The sequence below is a fragment of the Lynx canadensis genome, chromosome A1 (assembly GCF_007474595.2).
Source record: "Lynx canadensis isolate LIC74 chromosome A1, mLynCan4.pri.v2, whole genome shotgun sequence".
Lineage (NCBI taxonomy): Eukaryota > Metazoa > Chordata > Mammalia > Carnivora > Felidae > Lynx > Lynx canadensis.
The window spans coordinates 9,653,478-9,677,125 of NC_044303.2; the positions used below are offsets into that span (position 1 = coordinate 9,653,478).

Genomic DNA, 23,648 nt, shown 5'->3' on the forward strand with positions numbered 1-23,648 from the left:
CTACTGCAAGGAAACTAGCAGAGCTGGATCTGAGGGAGTGAGGCAGAGTACTAGAAGATGGGTCAGAAAAATAATGGGGAAGAGGTTGGACCCAGCAGGGTCTTACCAGACTGAAATGAAGAACCATAGCAGGGAGTGACGTAATCTGATTTACATGTTAAAAGGATCATTGTGGCTCCTTTGTTGAAAGTATCTGTAATGGCCAAGACTTGAAGCAGGGAGACTAACTAGTTGGAAGGCAATTGGAGTATTCGCGGGGGAGGGGGGGGGGAGCAAGTAGTGGCTAAAGTGATGAGACGTGATTGGATTATCTACATATTTTGAAAGTAGATCCAAAAAGTATTGGCTGAAAGATTGGGATAGATACATAGTAGGAGAGAGAGGAATCAAGGATGATTCCCAGATTTTTGACTTGAATAATTGGAAGAATGGAGTTGCCAGTCACTGAGATGAGAAAGACTTTGGGAAGACGAAGATTTTAGGGGAAGATCAGGCCAGCACCAAGTCAAACTCAAGACAGATATCTGATATTGAGGGTATATGGAATAAATGGTTGGATCTGTGTGTCTGCTATTAGATGGAGAGTGAGGTTCGATAAATTTGGGAGTCATCAGCGTGTATATAATTGAACCATGACAGTGGATGAGTTTACCTAGAAGTATGGGTAGAGATTCAAGGACTGAGCCCTGTTATACTCCAGCATTAAGAGTGTGGGGAGATGAAGTGGAACCAGGAAAAGGGTGAGAGAAATAGACAGTGAGGTAGGAGTAAACCCAGAAAGGAGATAATTTTGTCCTGGAAGTCAAGTGAAACAATATTTAAGAAGAAATTATTTACTTTCAATGCCAGTAAGAACTCAATGAGGATGAATACTCACCATTGGCTAGTGTTGTAGGTCATTGAGGACCTTAATGAGAATAGTTTGGGTAAAGTATTAATGATAAAAGCTTGATTGCAGTGAGTGATAGAAAATTGGAGAGGAAGAACTGAGAAATATAGATGTGAAGTGGTACCTGGAAGAGGAAGTTTTTAAGTTGGGAGAAACAACGGCATGTTTGTATGCTGACTGTATCCAGTAGTGAGGGGAAAATAGAAAGTGCCACGGAATTGCTGGAGAGCTGCTCTCCTTTGAGCAGACATGGGCTCTGTCGCACCATTAGAGGGCTTGATTTTAGGTTGGTCGGCTTATCCTAGCAGCGGACTATGCAGAGAGTTTACTCATTAGCTGTCTCAGAACAGAGTTGTAGAATGGTGAATATTGAAGAGAGAAAATAAATCTTCCTAGAAAAAAACTACTTTTTCCTGCTCTTCCAAACAACGTATAATATTTCAGTAGAGTTCTTTAACCACAGACTACCATAATGGAGAAGTCCGTGTCCTTAGGACATTAGGTTTGGGCTCGTAAAGTTAGAGGTATTTGCATTTTTAGTTTTGAAGCATTCTTTTTAAGTGATGAGGAAGAAAACATATAACCAAGAATATTAAGTATAAACTTTGCAAATATAAAAAGAGAACTTTAAAGTAATTATTATCTAAATTTTAGAAAATGTTCTAATCAGTAAGAGCCCGGTATGTTTTATGAGGTAGATTGGTTTACACCAGGAGTCAGCAAACACTTTGTATGACACCCACAGGCTAAGAACGGATTTTTAAATGATTAGGAAAACATGAAAAGAATACTCTTTTGTAATACATGAAAATTATGTGAATTTCAGATTTCCGTGTCCATAAATAAATTTTATTGGAACTTAGCTATACCCTATCATTTTTGTATTGTCTGTGGCTGCTTTTATATTTTTTTTTTTTAATTTTTTTTTCAACGTTTTTTATTTATTTTTGGGACAGAGAGAGACAGAGCATGAACGGGGGAGGGGCAGAGAGAGAGGGAGACACAGCATCGGAAACAGGCTCCAGGCTCTGAGCCATCAGCCCAGAGCCCGACGCGGGGCTCGAACTCCTGGACCTCGAGATCGTGACCTGGCTGAAGTCGGACGCTTAACCGACTGCGCCACCCAGGCGCCCCTGCTTTTATATTATAATGGCAGACTTGAGTAGTTAATGACAGACATTGACTGGCTTACAAAGCCCAACATATTTATCTGGCCTTTGACAGGTAAAGTTTGCTGATCCCTGGTCTAGAAGACCTTTGAATCAATTTGTTAATTTCTGTAGGGTTTTATTATAAAATTTGGAGTCCACTGAACATTCTGCTTTCAGTTGCCAAATTGTAAACCACATGGGAAACCCCTCTTGATCAGAAGTTTCTTGGTTTGAAAACAGCACTAATATTCAAACTCTGCTTCCAAATTAATAAATTGAAACTCAAGTTTTTGCAAACTGTAGGGAGTTTTAACTTATCTTTTCTCTCTTTCTCTCTTTTTTTTTGAGTATTCCATTATTTAGTCTTTTATTGGAACACTTATTTAGTTTATTTTTTTAAACATGAACTTTATAAGGCTCTTAAGTCTTTAGTGTTAAGCCATCAAAAAACTCATTTTCCTGGGTTTTTTTTTCATTTGTAAAATGAACGTAAATTATTATTACTTTTTTTGTAAATTATTTTTATAACTTGTTTCTGGCCATACCTTAAGATAATTTTCCAAACGTAAGGTAGTGTGCAATGTTTTCCTTTTTCTGTTTTACAGAATTAAAAATGGGAGTCTGTTTAAGCTACTCAACAAAATCAGTGAAAGAGGCAGAGGCAGCATTAGATTTTGAATGCTTTTACATGGTTGGGCTAGATGGAGAAATTAGCACTCTGTGTATTGTTTTATGACTTTTCCCTTTTTTTGAAGACAAGCCAAAAACTTCTGTGGCATATTAAGACCTAAAGTTGACGTATAAAAGAGATAAACATCCAAAAGCATTAATTTATAAGAGGGAAAAATCAGGACAAGGACAAATTATGTTTTAAATTTGCCCTATGATTGGACCACAAATTATAGATTGAAAAGTCAGTTGAGATATTTTCAAATAATGTAGGGGGAAAACCATCTAGGCCACTAAATTTTGCAGCCCCAGGGCCCTTAATGGGTTTGTTTTTTTTAAGTTTATTTATTTTGAGAGAGAGCAGGAGCAGGTAAGGGGCAGAAGGAGAGGGAGAGAGAGAATCCGGAGCAGGCTCCACACTCAGTGCAGAGCCAGACGCAGGGCTCGGTCTCACGATGGTTAGATCTTGACCTGAGCTGATATCAAGAGTTGGACGCTTAACTGAGCCACCCAGGTGCCCTATGGTTTATAGCTTTTAATTAAGAAGAGGTGCTGGTAGGATGTGCACAACATTATTTTAACTCTGTTTGAGACCGATTAAGATTTTTTAGTTTTAAATTTGTTGTAAATTTTTTTTTCATTTAATGTAAAAAAAAAAAAACTATGAATTTTACCATCTTAATCATTTTTAAGTGTACAGTTCGGGAGTGTTACTTATATTCCCGTTATTGTGCGACAGATCTCTGGAACTTTATCATCTTGAAAAACTCAAATTCTGTACCCACTGAGTGACAATTCGCCCTTTCCCTCCCCCCACCCCTTGGCAGTCACTATTCTACTTTTAGTCTGTATGGATTTGACTACTTTAGGTACCTCATGTAAGTGGAATCATACTATTATTTGTCTTTGTGACTGACTCTTAGTCCTCAGTGTTTATCCATGTTGTAGCTTGTGACAGATTCCTTTACTTTTTTAGGGCTGAGTAATATTCCACTGTATGTATATACCACATTTTCTTAGCCAACTGAGCCACCCAGGCGCCCCCCCCCCCCCCCCCGCCGACTATACCACATTTTCTTTATCCATTTGTTCATTCATGGAAATTTGGGTTGATTCCACCTCTAGGCTATTGTGAATAGTGCTGCAATGCATAAGGGTGTGCAAGTATCTCTTTGAGGTCCTGCTTTCATTTTTTCTGTATATATATACCTGTCTATAACTACGAATATATAGTTGTTATCGCTTTTAAAGTGTTCTCTGTTTTCTGACATACAGTAGGATTTAGGAAATAATCTCAGGGCATAAAGTTGAGAGACAAGTTGTTAGCTGATGGTGAGTGCATTACTAGTTGGTAACAGAAGAATCCAGAACTTATCCTATTGAACTAAAGAATTTCCTTAGTACAGTGTTAATGGCGTTCACTTGTATAGAAGCAGCTGTACTTTAAATGAAAGCGTTTAATGCATTTCAGTGTCTGTTGCTCAAAACCTAGTGACTAAAAAAACTTAATGGCTTTACTTATTCCTCATGATTCTGTGGGCTCCCCAGGTAGTTCTTAACACTTTACCTGCTGTTGGCTGAGACACCTAAAATGTCCACATGGCTGGTGTCAGTACTGTTTGCCAACAGGGAACTCCGCGTAGGCAGTCAGCCAAGATCTCAGTTCTTTTCCATAAGGGTTTCTCCGTGGGGCTACTTGGGCTCCTCACAGTATGATGGATGGGACTTCTTTAAGAGAGAGTGTTCCAGAAGGAGGGTTCCAAAAGGACTAGCCCAATGAGCCTATACTTACCAGGCTTCCATGTGCATCATGCTTGGTAACATCCCATCTAAGCTGGTCACATGGCTAAACCCAGAGCGTTATGTTGGGGGGACTGACCCTATCAGGGCGTGAATACCAGGTGGGGTAGTTCTGTAGCTCATTAGAGGCCACCAGGGTAGCTGTTAGCATGCTTGTGTAGAAGAAGGCATTTTATTTTATTTTATTTTATTTTTTTTATTTTTTAAAAAAAAATTTTTTTTTTCAACGTTTATTTATTTTTGGGACAGAGAGAGACAGAGCATGAACGGGGGAGGGGCAGAGAGAGAGGGAGACACAGAATCGGAAACAGGCTCCAGGCTCCGAGCCATCAGCCCAGAGCCTGACGCGGGGCTCGAACTCACGGACCATGAGATCGTGACCTGGCTGAAGTCGGACGCTTAACCGACTGCGCCACCCAGGCGCCCCGAAGAAGGCATTTTAAATGACACATAGTATATAGATTTCTTGAATTTGTTTTTTAAAATATTTTGCTAGTTTTCAAACTAAGTGATTTGTCTACACTTTTGATATTTGGCTGAAATTGTGTTAATACATAGTGAGATTTGATGAAGTTGTTAAAATTCACCCAGATTGACTCTTAGATCCAGTAAGGATGTAAAATTGATAAAGCTGATGTGCTTTCAGATTAATACTGTTTTATTTTTTTTAACATTTACTTATTATTTTGAGAGAGTGCAAGTGGAGGAGGGGCAGAGGGAGAATCCCAAGCAGGCTCTGTGCTGTCAGCAGAGAGCCCCATGCAGGGCTTTATCCCATGAACCACAAGATCATGACCTGAGCCGAAATCTAGAGACGTTCAACTGACTGAGCCACCCAGGCGCCCCTAACATTCAGTTTTAAAATTAAGAGACACAGAAATTACTCATGCAGCTTTTTTTATTTGAAAACACTTTTCCAGTTTGTAATGTTATGCAGTGTACCTGCCCCAAAAGGAGTAACACTCATCATAGAATGTTTCTTTAAATTGTTGAAATTGTTAATTCACTCAGCATTAGATTTTTTATTAAAGCAGAAAAATGTATGTTTTCCTTGTTAGCTTACTCTAGTGTGGATCAGATTAAACCCTTGATTGTTCAAATTAGGGAAGATTAACTCTTTTGGGGGCCAAAATTTTGGTTAAATTCCTAGGTCCTTTAAATTTAGATTGATAAAATTATATTAATGCTGAAATTTTATACATACATTTCATGACATAGAAACTGTAATATAAAACTTGAGCTTATTTGACTTTTTTTTGTAGTTTTTATCATTTTATTTTTTCTTTCTAGTGCATCTACCCTTTGGGCTCTAAATCACTTAATAACTTAATTTCCCCTGATTTGGAAGATTATCACACTCCAAATAAGTCTCAAAAAAGAAAGTTCTTGGAAACCAGCTATAAAGATTCACCTCTTTTAGCAAATGCCAAAAAGACTAAAAATCACACTGTTACTGACGGTGAGCAAGGTTTGAACAGCAAACGCGATGGAGAAGCGTATGGTGAAACCTCGTCAAGCTTACCTGATTCACCACACAGTGGACCACAGCGCCCAGACAGGACAGTTGGTTCCTTGGAACAGAATGAGAGTTTGGAGGCTGACGTTATTGACATGGCTGCTGAAGAAGCTCCTACTACAGTTGATGTTCCTGGAACTGGAGGGATTTCCCCTCACAATGAAGGATGCACATCTGAACTGGAAATGCTGTTGGAGAGCAAATGTACGTCACTTTGCCAGTCTTCCTACGTCCAATGGAAAAATGCTAATGCTCTCTGTTGGTTAGACTGTATTCTGTCAGCACTGGTGCACTTGGAAGGGTTAAAGAACACTGTGACTGACCTGTGTTCTAATGAGGAATCTGTGTTCTGGCGGTTGTTTACGAAGTATAATCAAGCAAGCAAGCTTCTGCACACCAGTCAATTGGAAGGAGTTAAAGGTTGGTAATAATATTTTATTTCTCTCTTTATTTATTTTCACATGTTTTTATTTTTAAGAGGGAGAGCGAGTGGGGGAGGGGCAGAGAGAGAGGGAGACAGAGAATCGGAAGTGGGCTCTGCGTCGATGGCAGAGAACCTGGTGCAGGACTTGAACTCCCGAATCATTAGATCATGGCCTGACCTGAAGTTGGAAGCTCAACCGACTGAGCCACAGAGGTTGATCTTCAGTTTTGTCTCATCCGTGTGGAAAAGATACAGATACACATCACTCATTATCCCACAACTCCGCCCAAATCTCTATTCTCAATTAAGGGCATATATAGTTTTTTTCTTATAAAATAGGATACCCATGAAGCCACCTCCCAACTCAAGAAGAATTAGTATATTCTCGATTATTTAACCTCCTATGTGTTCCTCCCCGTCCCACCCTCCATCTCCCCTAGGGGAAATCATTATTCCCAAATATGGGTTACCATTCCGTTTTTTTCTTTTATGTATGTAGTGCTAAACAGTATATTGCCTACTTTAGTTTGTTTTGAACTTTATACGAACGATGTTGTACGGTATGTCTTCTGGGGCCTTGTTTTTCTTCTTACAAAGATTTATCTACGAAGTTGGCATGTATTGGTAGTTTGTTATTTTTTGTTGCTATAAATTTACATTTTGTAAATATATCAGTATATTTATTCATTCAACTGTCGTTGAGTTGTTCTTTGCCATTGTAAATACCTGGGCTCATCTAGAGAGTTTCTCTTGAGTATACCGTAGGAATGGAATCAAATCTGAGCTCAGATCGACAAGACAATGGCAGATTGTTTTCCAAAGTGCTTGTACCAGCACTCCCATTAACAACGTGCAAGAGATCTTCCTTATCTTCCCGATCCATATATTCTCCCTTGGTTATTTTCACATTTAGAGAATTTTGCTGTTTGATGTAAAATGGGTTGTCGTCTTGATTTGCCTTTCCCAAATTTTATTTTCATTCCAGTTAACACAGTGTTACGTTAGTTTCGGAAGTACCGTAGGGTGAGTCAGCAGTTCTGTTCATCACCCCGTGCTCATCACTCCTTAGTTCCCTCACCTGTTTAGCCCATCCTCCACCAACCTCTCTGCCTTTCCCAAATTTTAAAGAGGTTGGACAGCTCTTCATGTGTAGCATTGATCATATGTTCCCTCTTGTGAAATGCCTGTGTCTTACCGCTATTTGTTCAGTTGTCATGTTCTTATTTGTTTGATTTCTATGGGTCTTTGTTGTTATCTTTGTATCAGGTATGTGTTGCTAAATCTCCCAATTTGTATCTTGTGTTTTCACTTTTCTAAAGATATCTTTTGTACAGAAATTGTTAATCTTTCCTTTTGTAGCTAGTAATACGACATTTAAAAGGAGTCATTCCTTTTCCCAAGATCAGAAAGTTATTCACCTATATTTTCACTGAAAAGTCAGAAAGATTTGTGGTTGACATTGAATTACTTTCAAGTTTTATTTGTTTATTTGGAGAGAGTGCGTGCAAGCGGGGAGGGGCAGAGAGAGAGGGAAGGAGAATCCTAAGAAGGCTCTACACCAGCAGCGCAGAGCCCGACGTGGGACTCAAACAAACCCACAGTCTGTGAGATCATTACCTGAGCCGAAACCAAAAGTAGGATGCTCAACCAAGTGAGCCATCCAGGCACCCCAATGTGGAATTTTTAATTCAGCTAAAGTTACCTTTTGTGCATGATAAAGATCCCCTTTTCCCCCCATTGTCCAGCTCCGCTTTTTTCTTCAGTTTACCTGCCAGGCCACCTCTGTCATATAGCCGTCCATTTATTTGTGCAGTTTTGTTTTCTTGGTTACTTTGTCCTTGTGTCAGCACCACACTCTTTTAATTATTGGGGTTTTTTAGGTCTTGCTGCCTGGAAGTATAAGAATCCTCATCTTTATTCAGCTTGGTTTTGATCATGCAATGCAGTCTTTTATATAAATCTTACACATTGTTTTCCCAAGAATCCTCACCTTTTTCATCTTGTTTTTGGTAAATGCAGTCTGTTACGTCAGTCTTATACATAGTTCCCCCATTGTTGACCATGTTTCCATCCCTGCACCGATGCCACACTATTTTAATTATTGTGGCTTTTTGAGGTCTTTCTCTCTGGTAGGGGCAAGAATCCTTACGTTTATTCAGCGTGACTTTGGTGTTGCAGTCTTTTATATATACGTCCTGCATATGTAAAATATATATATTGTACTTCCATATATATTGTTGACCATTCAGGCTGCTTATTATTTTTTCAGTTTTGAATAAGCTTCATGACAAATATCCATATATCCTTTGAATCCACTGCTGATTTTATCCTAGAAGGGATATTAAAATGTGAATATAAAGAATCTTTCTGAAAGGCTTTATAGAAGGGTTATATCAACATATGACTCCATTATATGTAGAGGAAAACATCCCAGAGCACTCAGATCACCTTTGGGTATAAACATTTTAAAAGTTATAATTTTGTCAGATATTTTGTTTCAATTTGAGTTTCCTTGAGATTGAATTTTTTGTAATTTTTAAAATCCAGTTTTTCACGAGCATTTTTGCTTTTGTTTTTTCTTTGTATTTCTATGATTATAGGAACCCCAGTACGGAGTTAGCTGACAGCTCAGTTGATTATTGCAGAAGAGCATATTTCTCGTTCAAAATGGACTTGCATTCATTTTAATTATGTTTATTTTTTTTATAAAGCATAGCCACTTTTTTTGTGTGTTTTTTTTATTCCACTATAATTAACATCCAGTGTTATATTAGTTTCAGGTGTACAATATAATGAGTCAGCAGTTCCGTGTATTACTCGGTGCTCATCACAATAAGTATACTCTTAATTCTGTTTACTTCACCCATTTTATATGTTCAATCATTAATTTTTTAACAGAGTAGTTGTAGCTTGTATAATATGGTTGTAATTACATTTAAGTTGACTTACTTTGAATTGTAAGTTTTCTCTTCTCTTTTTGGCATGGTCAAATAAAAGTTCCAGTTTATGCTTACTTCATATTATAGGGGAATCCAGGTATTTTCGTAGTAAAACATACCAACAGAGTGTGATCAGGCTATATGAATTATTTGTAAGAGGTTTCAGTGAAGTCTTTTGTAGCTTAAGAATAACTAGAGTCAGGTGCATATGGTGGCTTTGATTCAAAATAGTTTTCTTATTAATCTTAGTTTTCTGTCACAATAGTTCCATTATGAGGACTTTAACCCTAAAGAAATGAATAAAAATGTGGACAGGTATGTGCCCCAAAGTCGTTTATCACGACAGTATTTATAATAGTGAAAAAAGAAGCAACTTAAACGTCCGGCACTAGGGAAATTTTTAATAAAACTGTGGTTCAGTTGGAGTGTAATAACTAGCCTACAAAATTTTTAATGATGTAAATTCATGTGAAGTAAGCAGGATGTGTAAACATTAAGTAAGCAGAACTGTATAAACATTATGCTGTCATTGAAGACTCCTTCACCGCCCGCCACCCCCCAGAGACAATAGAAGGAGGGAGCTATATATACCAAATGTTAGTTTGGGAAATAATTATACTTTTATCTGCTCCTGTGATCTGGCTAAGTTTGATAAAAGTTCTACAAAAAAATAAATGACTAGATGTCTCTAACATAAGTAATAATCACAAGACAAGACGTAGCTTCAGCTGTTTCAGAGGTAGGCACACTATCTGAAAGCTTAGCTCTTTTGCTAGGCCTGTGGTTATTTGGATGAGGAAAGCTTTCCACTGAGATTTACTCAAGCACAAAGATGTTAGCTCATGGAATTGCTACTAATGATGCTGGGCTGAGGAAATATTAAGGCAGTAAATGGTATAACACAGAGGAATAAGAATCAAGGAAATTTTGTGTTTTCCATTTCGTCTCTACAAAGTGTATTGACTCTGATGAACTTTCATTCTTGGTAATGTCTTAATTTTCTGTGGAAGATACAGATTGATGAGAAGTTGATAATCTGTATTTCATTTTTAGATGGAGATTGTAAAAAGCTTCCTTCAGAAGTATTTGCAAAGATAGAGACCTGTCTGAATGAAGTCAGAGATGAAATTTTCATTAGGCTTCAGCCTCAGCTTAGATGCACATTAGGTAAGTAATTTGTGTAATTTAACTGTTTTACTCATCTATCATAAAGAAATCCTTACGTCATAAGGAAATACACTATTTTATTACTTTGGGTGATTAGATTCTTGGGAGAAAAAAATCTGTGTAGTTTCGTTTAGGAGCCTCCTGCTGGTTAAATCATTTGTTGGGCAGAGCTGTCCCGTATGAATATGCAGGCTTGTGTTCTACCCTTGAAAGTGGATGCAGTTCTCAGAACCAGATGGATACTCAGGGGGTGGACACCATTGGTTGCTTTTCTAATACTTACCTCCAGTAGACTGATTCAGTGTCTTCAACCTTGACGATGCATTAAAAAGTACCTAGGGCATTGAAAAGTACTTGACGTCCATTAAATAAGAATCTCAGGGATGCGGCTTAGAAGCCCCGTGTGATTCTTAAGGATGGACAGGGTTGAGAAGCTCTGATCTAAACCAGCCATAGTAATTGGACTTCCCTTGCCGGGGATCGGTTGAAGAATTGCCGTACCCAATTTTCACCAAGAGAATATGAGGAGAAGTATCCTGATGAGCTTCTGGGAAAGCTTTCTTTTAAGAAGGGCACAGTAACGAGACCTGCTTTGTTCTCTATGATCTGGCCTTGGAGCAACGTGGAGCTAGGGGTGCTAGAGTCCCGGGGTTTCTCAGTTTTTTGGGTATTGCAAAGAAGAGCCAGTAGTGATTTTTTTTTAAAGGGTATTGTCTTTTGTTTTATTTCTCTTTATCCTTGTATTGACTCTTCTACTAATACTGTGTTGTGGTAAAAAATACAGGATACCTCTATTAGTATATTAGCCATATTAAATTCTATAAAATATCAATGCCTTCAAATTTTTCTCTCAGTGAGAAAAATCTATTTCATCAGACTCAGATACTGCATCTGGAAGCAAGGTCTTTTTGTAAAAAACCTTGGTTTTTACATGGTAAAAACCATGTAAATGGTAGTATCTTTGGTCTCACATTTCTGTCCCCTACTTTTATTATTTTGTTTTCCGTGAGCTCCTACGTTTGTGTTTCCTCTGTCCCTAAAATAATAAACTGAAATTCGATTTGCCAAATCTTTGGCATTATCTCCTTTAGGTCTAAAGGGCTTTTGTAACTTATTATCAGGTGGGATCTCAGATGCGATGAAAATTCTTTTTTCCTTTTTAGCAAAGTATAATTTAGATGTAGTAAAACTCTTTTTAAACGTATACGGTGTGTGGAACCATTACCACAATCAAGGTAGAGAACACTGCTGTCAGCCTAAAAGTTTTCTTGAGGTTCCTTCAGTCCCTGTTCTTACCCCCAACCCCTGATCTGTTGGGTGGATACTCATCGCAGAGGAGCCTTTTCCATAAGGTTACCAGAGTGCAGACTGAGGGGTTCCCGTGGTGCATTTTGCAGGTATCGCCTCCCTCCTGGAGTGACCGGAGATGTTTTATTCAGGGTTCCTGCTCCTGTTCCCAGTTGAATTCGAGAGTGGTTTCTCCCCAAGTCTGAATCGCCACCCTTCTTAGTCCTGATCATTATATTTGGAGCAAGGTTGTGTCTTGCTCCACTGCTGCCTTGGGCCTGGTTTTCTATGTAACAGAGAAGGGATTTTTAAATGTTGTGGGTTTTTTTTTTTAATGTTTATTTATTTTTGAGAGAGAGAGAGAGAGAGAGAGAGAGAGAAAACATGAGTGGGGGAGGGGCAGAGAGAGAAAGAGAGAGATTGGGAGAGAGAGAGAGAGAGAGAGACACACACAGAATCTGAAGCAGGGTCCAGACCCTGAGCTGTCAGCACAGAACCTGATGCAGGGCTCGAACTCACAAACCGTGAGATCATGACCTGAGCCGAAGTCGGATGCTCAACCCACTGAGCCACCCAGGCACCCCCAGAGAAGGGAATTTTAAATTCTTATTTTGTGCAGCCATAGCAGTTGGGCATGTGTACAGCTCTTCTAATACAGTAGAATTCCTCTCTTGTTTGTGTTCATATTACTCATTGCACAGTACTGGGTGCTATGTTAGAGCTTAAGATCTTACCAGTGAAATCTAATCTGTGCTAAATAAATACAAATAAACTTAAAAAGAGCATTTTAAAATTGTACAGTGTTTGTGTTCTCATTCTGAGTGTCAATGTGTGTTTGAAAGTACTAAAGAAAGAGAAAGAGAATCTGTACTGACCCCGAATGTTGGTTACATTTTTAAGATCAGCCATAGCATCGTTTTGATTATTGTTTTTAAAAAATGCATCGTAGCCTGTCCTCTCTGTTCCCCCTCCCTGCAGTTTAAGAAATATAAAACATTACAAATACAAGCTAAGCCCCCTTTGTACGCTTTCCTGTTCAGTTCTTCCTTACCTCTCCACAAAGGTAACTGCGCTCTTCAACTTAGTTTTCTCTTTCTAATGTCTAATTTTTTTTTTTAAAGATAAAGCTAATATTCTCGTTTGGATTTATTTATGTAATCTTAAAGATTAATTTAGTCTTTGAGATTTGTGTACTAGTGTAAGGATACACAGACCAGTAGAATAGAATAGAGTCCAGATGAAACCCTCCCTTTTTGCTTACCTCCTGTGACAGAGGTGGTGATGTAGATAAGTAGGGGAAGGAAAAAGGCCGTCCGGTAAATGGTGTTGGGACAGTTTGTTCCTGAGACGGGGGAAGTTGGATCCCTACTTGACACTGTAATCAGAAAGAAATTTCAGCCCATTTAAAGACTTAAACTTCAGGGGTGCCTGGGTGGCTCGGCTCAGGTCATGACCTCACAGTTGGAGGCCCACATAGAGCTCTGCGCCGCCGCTGCCGCCGACAGCAGGCAGCCTGCTTGGGGTTCTGTCTCCCTGTCTCTCTGCCCCTCCCCGACTTGCGCTCGCGTGCGCTCTCTCGCTCTCTCTAAATGAATTAAAAAGAAAAAAGACCTAAACATGAAAAAGCAGAATTCTAACACTTTGGTAAAGAATATGGCTGAATATTTTTCCACTCAGTGGAGAAGAATTTCCTAAATAAGGTACATAAAATAGTGGTAGATACGATTACATTGAAGTTTAAAACCTCTGGGCAAAAACAGAACAAAGAAATAATATCCTGGATATCTTCTAAAGAACTCGTACATTGGTTTAAAAAAAACAAAAACAATGAGCAGAAGAGAAAACTTGACTAGCTGGGCAGCAAAACGTCACTGAAAGATTTGCATCATGGCAAATGATAGTATTTTAGGGAAATATGAAAAACTAGGTAGTTGGGTAGGAGTTGGGCTGAAGATACTAGAGTCAAAGAAACCACTTAACTGATTTCAGCAGGAAGTTATAAAAATTGGAATTAATTGGTATTACGTGTTCTCTAGTAAATGCTTTATGCTTAATACCCATAAGAGTTGTAAACAAAGGAAAAATAATTAAGGTTAATTTAGGAGCTATATAAATTACCGAAAATGATCTGTATGCATATAACTTATTTAACAGTGTGTTTTGAGCTCTTTTATGATTTTTTTCTTTTATGGTATTTTGATTTACTGAGAACTTTATGTATGTTTAGACTTGCAGATTCTATGTTGTCATTAAGAAATATAAATTAGTTGCTTCTCAATTAATATTTAGCTACGGTAGAGTAAGCATTTAAATGGTAGTAAGTGTTACAAACATGCTGTACTCTTCCCTGTTTACGCTGTTGACGTGTGTTTAGGAGATTGATTTGCATTTATTTCTACGTACAAAAATTTTGTTTTGATTTTTATTTTTGTATGGAAATAGCTGTGGGGCTATACCACAAAGGCGACTGTTAAAATAGCCTTTGTAACTACTGGTATAGAGTGTGCTCCGGCAGTCACACCTGCTCTGCATTTGCATCCTGCCAAGGTGACTCCTCCTGGCCACGTTCCCGGCTGTGGTAGCTGCAGGCCAGGGGGAGAACTGGACCATGGAAGCGAGACTGTTCCCGGGCAGGTAGGGAAGGGAAGGACTCCAGTTCTTTCTAGGGCTGGATCAGTACGGCACCATCTAAGCTCCCCTGAGGACAGAAAGGCAAGAAACCAACTGGAGAACAAGTGTAAGAGGAGAATGTAAATCTTCCTATTTAATTTGCCTGCTGGTCTCAAAACTGGAGGACCAGATTCACTGTCCAGTTTTTGTTTCAAGGACACCAGAATTCAGATCTTCTCTAGTCTTAAAGCCATTGAAGTTTAATTTTAACTGTTAAAAGATTTTAAGAAGAGTGATAGAAGAAGAGCAGGGAGATTTGAGGCCAGCCCTTGAACCCTGTGTGTCACGTCCTTCACACGTGGAACAAGACGGTTGGAATAGAAGTGGCTTTTTAATGGTTTTGTTCACGTCTGCCATTATTCTACAATGTTTCACCAGGTGTACTATTTTGAGTATCTGTGGCAAGCTATGTATTTTTGCTTTATTTTTATAATACTCTAGAGCTGTTAACAGCTCTGAGGAGATAGTGTGGGTCTTTTGTGTCTTTTGTCTTAAAGAGTTTTCGTAGGTGTCCGCCACGAGAAATGGAAGACAGGGACTGAAGTGATAATTAAATCTTTATGATAGACATTTTTAGAGAAATGCTTTAAAAACTTCCCCTTGCCCCTCTGTGAGTAACTTACTCTGTCATATATTCATGTTTTCACATATATTGTACTGTGAATGTAGTGAGAAAAGATAACAGTTAATGATTTGGGTTTACTTTTTTCAGTCAATTATGAACAATAGTTTTCCCTTTTCTTTTTATAGGTGATATGGAAAGCCCAGTGTTTGCACTTCCCCTGCTCTTAAAAATGGAACCCCTCATTGAAAAGCTTTTCATGTATTCTTTCTCTTGGAATTTTGAATGCTCACAGTGTGGGCACAAGTATCAAAGCAGGTTAGTTTTTCTCTTTTTATTTATTTTTTTAAATTTTAAATTTTTTATATTTTTCGTTTTTCTCTTTTTAAAAATGGACTCATTCTATTGAAAATAGTTCTGAGTAATAAAATTTTAATGAAACTTCGATTTGTGGCATTGCTCTCTCCCTGGTTCCTTCTGCCCTCAGTAAAAGTTCCTACCAGGGTGCCTGGGTGGCTCAGGTGGTTAAGCGTCCAGCTGCGGCTCAAGTCATGATGTCACGGTTCATGGGTTCAAGCCCCATGTCACGCCCTGTTCTGACAGCTTCGAGCTTGGAGCCTGCTTCAGATTCTGTGTCTCCCTCTCTCTCTGCCCCTCGCCCACTCACTCTCTGTCTCTCTCTGTCTCTCAGAAATAAATAAAAATGTTTAGAAAAAAAATTTCCTACCATATCTTAAAGTCTCCCCACCAGTAAGATTCAAAGGAAAAATTTGAGGGGCGCCTGGGTGGCTCAGTCGGTAAGCATCCGACTTCGGCTCAGGTCATGATCTTACAGTCCGTGAGTTCGAGCCCTGCATCGGGCTCTGTGCCGACAGCTTGGAGCCTGGAGCCTGGAGCCTGCTTTGGATTCTGTGTGTGTCTCTCTCTGCCCCTCCCCCGCTCGTGCTCTGTCTCTTTCTCTCCCAAAAATAAACATTAAAAATTCAAATAAATAAGTAATCAATCAATCAGTGGAAAAATTTGAGCCCCAGAAACTGCAATTTGCTTGCTGCTTTCAACTGGAAGAGTAAAAAACCATGGTCTGCGGGGTTACTTAGTAGGAGTTTTCTTCCGTGGGGACAGATGGGAAGAGCAGTGCATTCTCCCACAACCCCCATTCTGGATTCCCTGCGGAGTAAGAATACTTCTTAGAATTGCCTGAAATGATATGTGTTTTGTTTCCTCTGTTAGCAACTAGGGTTTTTGTTCGGTTACCTTTTTTAACCTCACGGAAACTGATTTGAGGCTCTGGGAGTCTGGCAGGAGTTCTGAGAAGAACTTAGGCTCTTCCGCTCCTCCTCGAAAGACCAGCCACCGCCAAAATCCTCTTGCATGTGAGCTGTCTCAGCCTGCTTCCTACTTCCCTGATGCTCTGGGTGAGGATTAGAGGGGTCCTGATGGGCGCACAATCATTTTATGCCCTGAGACTGGGACTTGAGAGGAACCATGGAGAAGAAAGCGGCAGAGGGTTTCTTTTGCTTCCGTACACTGAGCCACATAACAAGGAGAGAAAGTTGGTTTGGAAAGAGAAGTCAGAGAAAGTTTTCATCACACATGACACCTTCACTCTGTCCATGCGTGAGAAAGTTGCTGACTGGCAGTTAAAATCACCAAACTGGTTTTGTTGGTCATTTATTCAAATTACTGTCATGGAGATCGATACTTTCCTCTTGCCTTAAACTCACCCACCTACTAGCAAATTAGAAAATTTGGAGTCAAATTATTAAATAACAGATTTAAAATTAAAATTATGGGGCGCCTGGGTGGCACAGTCGGTTAAGCGTCCGACTTCAGCCAGGTCACGATCTCACGGTCCGTGAGTTCGAGCCCCGAGTCAGGCTCTGGGCTGATGGCTCAGAGCCTGGAGCCTGTTTCCGATTCTGTGTCTCCCTCTCTCTCTGCCCCTCCCCCGTTCATGCTCTGTCTCTCTCTGTCCCAAAAATAAATAAACGTTTAAAAAAATAAATAAATAAATAAATAAAAATAAAATTATTTAACATTATTAAATAAAAATGTGAGAGAAAACCATTTAGATATTCATTATCTAAATTGAGATTATTTTTGGTATTTAAGCATCACTCAAGGAGAGTCCAGTCTGAGAGAATGTTCTAGGGAATGCAAGCAACAGAACCAGAAGACATTTGTTTTTTACCAGTTGACTCAAAAGTAGTAGAACAGAGTAAGAATGAGCATTCACTCACACCTAGGACTTAAAATAGTTTTCTGTAAGTGAGTATAAGAACAAGTTATCTATTTCTCGGTTTTCTGTCACTGGTTTATATAAATTATCTAATTTTCTCCTCATTTGACAGATAGGGAAACTGAACCTTGAAAAGGGGGTAAATAACACCCGAGGTGACACACACTAGTAGATGGCAAAACTCAGGCTTACGTTTTCTGGCCTCGATTTCTTGCTCACTGTAGTATACACACTCCCTAATCACCACCTGGATTTTAAGTAATACAAACAAGCTTGATGATTAAAATCAGCTTAATTACAGCTTTTCCAAAGTCTACATCTGAGTTGTTTGACAGCTTTTCATTGAGTATGTTTTATGTGCCAGGAACTCAACAGAAATAATCTCTATCTGGCCAAATTCAGACTAGTTAGTTAGGGAGATAACATATAAACACATTATTGAGGGCCAGTGACTTAGTAATTATTTTGATCTGTTGGCTGCATTAAGTTACTTTGAATACTTCGAATACAAGAGCATTTTGGAGGTGTGTTAAAAAATCTCAGAGGGCTCAGGGGAAAGAAGCCACTGGCTGTTTGAGTTTGCTGGTTTCTGGTTTTATTTTTTTTAATTCCTTTGTTCTAAAAATAAGTAGTTCTAGAGGAAAAGCTAACATGAAGTGGCATTTTGTTAAATCTTAATATATCATAGTTTAAAACTATTTCCACTTAATCCAACGTGAGAATATCCAGCAAACTCACTGGGTTTTGTGCTGCTTTTTTCGGTGCCTGTTTAAGATCTGTTACTTGATTTATAAGGTATATTCTGGAGGCAGTTATTTACATGGTCTTTGGAGTCAGACTCCCTGGATTAAAATCTCAAGTCGGTCATTTATCATCTGATATGCAGTCTGTTTCACTTTCCTCATCTGTAAAATGGGGATAAGAATAGTATCTGCCACTTAGGGTTGTTTGGGAGAGGAGCGTAAACGCCCTGCCCTGCACATAGTACGTGCTCAAAAACGTTAGCTGTCATGTGGAGCATGAACATTTATTTGCAGAGACAAACTCCCCCTTATAGACTAGAAAATGGGAGCCTTAACAGTCATCTGTGAGCACTAAAAATTTAGTAGAAATAAATCATTCCATTTTGTTGATAACTTTATGCTGCTCGCTTTTAAAATGTTAGCTTCCCTGAGAACTGCTGTATTTGTAATAGCCTGTGCTGATCTCACTTACGATTGATCAATTATTTGTTGTTATTGTTTAGGAAAAAACTAATGTCTATTAGGTAATTAATTGCCCCTTTAAAGGTTTTTTTTATTAAAGTAGACCCAATTGATGTAGTGTATATGTTTAAAGATCAGGGGCGCCTGGGTGGCGCAGTCGGTTAAGCGTCCGACTTCAGCCAGGTCACGATCTCGTGGTCCGTGAGTTCGAGCCCCGCGTCGGGCTCTGGGCTGATGGCTCAGAGCCTGGAGCCTGTTTCCGATTCTGTGTCTCCCTCTCTCTCTGCCTCTCCCCCGTTCATGCTCTGTCTCTCTCTGTCCCAAAAAAAATAAATAAACGTTGGAAAAAAAAAATAAAAAAATAAAGATCATTTTAGGTGCCTCTCGCTGTCAGGTATCTAGACTAAAGTGCAAATTTGGAACTTCTGTATCTGGGAAAACAAAATTCTGCCATAACTGGCATTCAAATTTTTTAAAGATCAAGAAAGTTAAGTTGTATGTGTTCGCGATTATACATTTGGAACTGTCTTTTTTCCTTTTTGGTTGTCCATACGGGTAGCCAGATTGTAATTTTGTAGGTAAGGGGTGAGCTCGTAATAAATTTGGAAGCGGTGGTTCTCAGCGAGGGGCTGTTTTGCACCTCGTGGGACGTTTGGCGGTGTTTGGAGCTAACGGTCGCTGCACTTGGAGACTGTTACTGGCATCTAGTGGGTCGAGGCCAGAGATGGTGCTGAATAGCCCCAGTGCATGGGACAGATGCCTCACAGCAAAGAAATACCCAGCGCAAAATGTCAGTATTGTTCTTGAGAAACCCTGCCTTTCGTATTGTCTTCATCTCACAGCTGAAAAAGTACAGGAGTCACTGTGGAGGGTCTTCACAGAGAGCTTTACTAGGGTGTGCGAGGAACGTTAGCATATTGATTTATCATGGGATATGGGGGAATAGGGAAGTATAAATACATGAATGAAGGTTTAGGCATTGATTGAAATTAATGTAAACGAATTTAAGTTAATTTATGTCTTCTGTTTTACAGATACATGAAGAATCTGGTCACCTTTACAAATGTCATCCCTGAGTGGCACCCACTTAATGCTGCCCATTTTGGTCCATGTAACAATTGCAGGAATAAGTCACAGATAAGAAAAATGGTATTGGAAAAGTGAGTTAAAATTGTCTTACTATTTTTGGCACGAAATGAAGGTGGATTTAATTTGTAGAATTGAAACTGTTTGTCAGAAGTTTGAGTTGTTACGAATTGCCAAAATGCCTCTCCGTCGTGGACTCTGGCCGACAGCAAACTGTCCCAGGCAAAGTACCGCTGCACCTGTCTCAGGGTGACTGTCTGACCCCACTCTAATGGGGCCTTGCCTTCTTTTACCTTGTTTTCTCCCTTTAAGGATATTAATCATCAGTTTTTGTCTCCTCTGCCAAGTGCCTGGAGTCACTAGAATTCTGGGATTTCCTTAATCTGATTTCAAGAACTAAGATGACTCAAAGGTGAACCAGAGGCTCATCTGTCTGAATTCCCATCTTCTCCCAGACTTCGGCCTGCTAATTCTTCATCCCCTTGGAAGCTTTCTGCTGCCTTTGAGCAGATGTGTTTTTAGTATATTTTGCCAGCTTTTCTGTTTGTCCGCAGTGGGACCACTGGTGAGAATTACCTTTTCTAAAATTGCTACCAGAAGCCCATATTTTAAGCTCATGGGTCAGTTCCATTCTAGGCAGTTTGTCTCGTTTGTTAATACACTTCGCGCGAATGCATCCTGTAACCTTCGTGTTTAGTCATCCTCGCCTCTGACTCTCAGTAAAGAAATGTTTGGAGGTATAATGTGATATAAAGAAGCAGGGGCATTAACCTTTTCATACCTTTTCTGATGCCCTTGGATGTGCCAGGAAATCCCTCCAATCTTTTCCTAAAGAGTTGTTTTCATCCAGGTAATACATTCTTGGTTAATCTAATACTGCCAAGACCTAGAAGGAAAGAGAGCAGTGCCCCCCCGACCTCCTCTCCCATAAGCGTCTACTTTACACCTGTGAAGCGGTATTTACTTTGACGTTTCAGAACAGTGCACTTATTCCACCTTTTGTTTCTCTTTGTTTTCATTCTTTTTTCTTTTTAAAGCTTATTCCACTTTTATGCAGTCTTTTTTTTTTTTTTTTCAACATTTATTTATTTTTGAGAGACAGAGAGACAGAGCACAAGTGGGGAGGGGCAGAGAGAGAAGGAGACAGAATCCAAAGTAGGCTCCAGGCTCCGAGCTGTCAGCACAGAGCCCGATGCGGGGCTTGAACTCACGAACCGTGAGATCATGACTCGAGCTGAAGTTGGACCAAGCTCAACTGACTGAGCCACTCAGGCGCTCCATTCTCCTTCTTTTATAGTTGTTGAAGACTAGGGTTCTTACACCAATCACTGGGCTCTGTCTGTTTTTAACCTCTCCCTGTCCTTGCAACATGGTAACATTTTTTGTTATCAGTAATACTGATATCAGCACTGATTTTTGTAATCAGTACTCATTATTATTATGAATACATGTGTATTTCCTCTCCAGCCAAGCAGTATATGTGGTTGTATTTCATTTCTTTTATAACTTCTAAGTCTTCCTGGAATTATTTCCTTGTGTTTTCATTTGCTTTCTTTATGTATGCATTGTGAAATTTTTCCAAATTCTTCAAACACTCATTGATACATTTTCTAAACACTTAAATGTTTCACAATTTTGGAATCCTCCCCCACGTTTTTTTCTAGAAACCTTTCTTCTGCCACCTTTCATCTTTTGCTCCAGTGTTCCGGTCTATACTGGTTCCTCTCTGAGCCTGGTGCATGGGAGCTCTGGATACACTCTTCCTGTCACTACCCTAGTTTTTAGCCCAGGGCCTTACCCCACATTCTGCAGTATCTGTTGCCCATCAGCGTTGAGTCTTCGAGGGGTTCTGTGACATGTATAAGCTCTTCTCCTGAGTGTGCCCACCCCACAGCGCTCCTGTCACCGCTTCATCCGTTCTGCTCAGTTACCGCTTCCCTGTTGCTCTTTAATTTTTGCCTGCAGAATATTTGTTGTTTGCTTGTTTCCTCATGTCTTCTTCCCCTTCTTGGCCCTTTCGGTTTCTTTCCTTTCTTTCCCCCCATTCGCTATCATTTGATAGCATTTGAATGGAAAAGAAGAGGAGCTATCTTTAATGGAAAGTCCACAGTCTGTTTTGGTTGTCTGGGGTTTCAAACTTTGAGACTGAAGTGTTGTGGGAGTCTTTTTTGTTTACGCCCTGTCTTGAGAAAGAGGTAGAAGGGCAGCAGGGTGTGGGTATCTGCCATCCTGTACTGGACCGGTGGGTTGCTTGAGGCTGCCTGGTGTATGTGATTTCATCTAACACTTACACCTGCTTTTTCTCACGCACCAGCATTGAAGATAAACTTTTACTCCGATTTTGTTTGATCTGTTAATTGGATGCATTGCAACGTACGATTTTTAATTATACAAATAAGATGCATTACTTACATTAGAGATTCAGGCTCTGATCCAGAAACATATCCGTTGAATATAAGTGTTTCAATGTGAAATGTGTTTAGAGTTCTAACAGGCCAATTATAAGCCGAGTTTATAATTTGGACATTGACTATATTCAAAAGTAAACTGAACTAGTGTGTAAAATTTCACTTAAATTTTAAATGACAGGGTCTTTTGAAGTCCTCTGAGTTTTTTACTTTGAAATTTATATTCTTTTTGTATTATTATTTTTTTAACGTATATTTTTCGAGAGAGAGACAGAGACAGAGCGTGAGTGGGGCAGGGGCAGAGAGAGAGGGAGACACAGAATCTGAAGCAGGCTCCAGGCTCTGAGCTGTCAGCACAGAGTCTGATGCGGGGCTTGAACTCATGGACCGCGAGATCATGGCCTGAGCTGAAGTCGGATGCTTAGCTGGCTGAGCCACACAGGAGCCCCTGAAATTCATATTCAACAACAAGATTCAACAAATCAAGATTTATTGTTGTCTAATGGAATCTAGAAACAAATTTAATAGTTTTTAAGGATAACTTAAAAGTAATTAGATCCATTATGATATCATGTATAATTCAACCTTACAGTCAGCATTCTAAAAACTAATAGTATTGTGAGTTCCCTGAACACCTTGTCTCAGGTAATCCACACTCTAATATATTCCCATTGGAAAAAGAGTCCATTGATAAATCAGATGAATTAAATCTAGCAAGGCCAGATCTGCTACTTTAAGTGTATTATTTAGGAATTATATTCAGAGCATGGTGATACGGAGCACCAACTTAGAATCTGATTTAATTTTACTTTACAGATCTTGAAAAAAACCTCATTACTAGGAGTCTAAGTCACACAGTACCCTGGATTGTAATTTGAAAAGTTTATTTATTTAAACTTGAGTTTTAACAGTTATTTTTTTTGTTGTTTTATAATCCAATTTTATTATTATTTTATGGAATCTTCATGTATCAGTAAACAGTACTATGTCATCTCTCCCTGTTATAGAGCGGGTACTCAATATTTTTTTAAAGTTTATTTTCTTTTATTTTTTTAATTTGCATCCAAGTTAGTTAGCATATGGTGCAACAATGATTTCAGGAGTAGATTCCTTAATGCCCCTTGCCCATTTAGCTCATCCTCCCCACGCCGGCTCCCATAACCCTCTGTTTGTGTGCCATATTTAAGAGTCTCGTATGTTTTGTCCCCCTCCTTGTTTTTATATTATTTTTGCTTCCCTTCCATTGTGTTTATCTGTTCTGTGTCTTAAAGTCCTCACATGAGTGAAGTCATATATTTGTCTTTCTCTGACTAATTTCACTTAGCATAATACCCTCCAGTTCCATCCACGTAGTGCAAATGGCAAGTTTGATTCTTTTTGATTGCCGAGTAATACTCCATTGTGTGTGTGTGTGTGTGTGTGTGTGTATACACCACATCTTCTTTATCCATTCATCCATCGATGGACATTTGGGCTCTTTCCATACTTTGGCCATTGTTGATAATGCTGCTATAAACACTGGGGTGCATGCGCCCCTTCGAAACAGCACACCTGTATCCCTTGGATAGATACCTAGTAGTGTGATTGCTGGGTCGTAGGGCAGTTCTAGTTTTTGGTTTTTGAGGAACGTCCATAC

General features: G+C 39.3%; 1 protein-coding gene across 4 annotated transcripts in view; it reads left to right on the forward strand.

The window, feature by feature from the left end:
* The window catches only part of USPL1 (ubiquitin specific peptidase like 1), a 38,533-nt gene that overhangs the window by 5,821 nt on the left and 9,064 nt on the right, over positions 1-23,648 (forward strand). For all 4 annotated transcript variants that reach the window (XM_030308684.2, XM_030308698.2, XM_030308707.2 and 1 more), the window contains 4 exons: positions 5,800-6,445; positions 10,442-10,555; positions 15,263-15,392; positions 19,553-19,678. In XM_030308684.2, the coding sequence (XP_030164544.1) occupies positions 5,800-6,445; positions 10,442-10,555; positions 15,263-15,392; positions 19,553-19,678 (1,016 nt within the window). The remainder of the gene's footprint in view (positions 1-5,799; positions 6,446-10,441; positions 10,556-15,262; positions 15,393-19,552; positions 19,679-23,648) is intronic.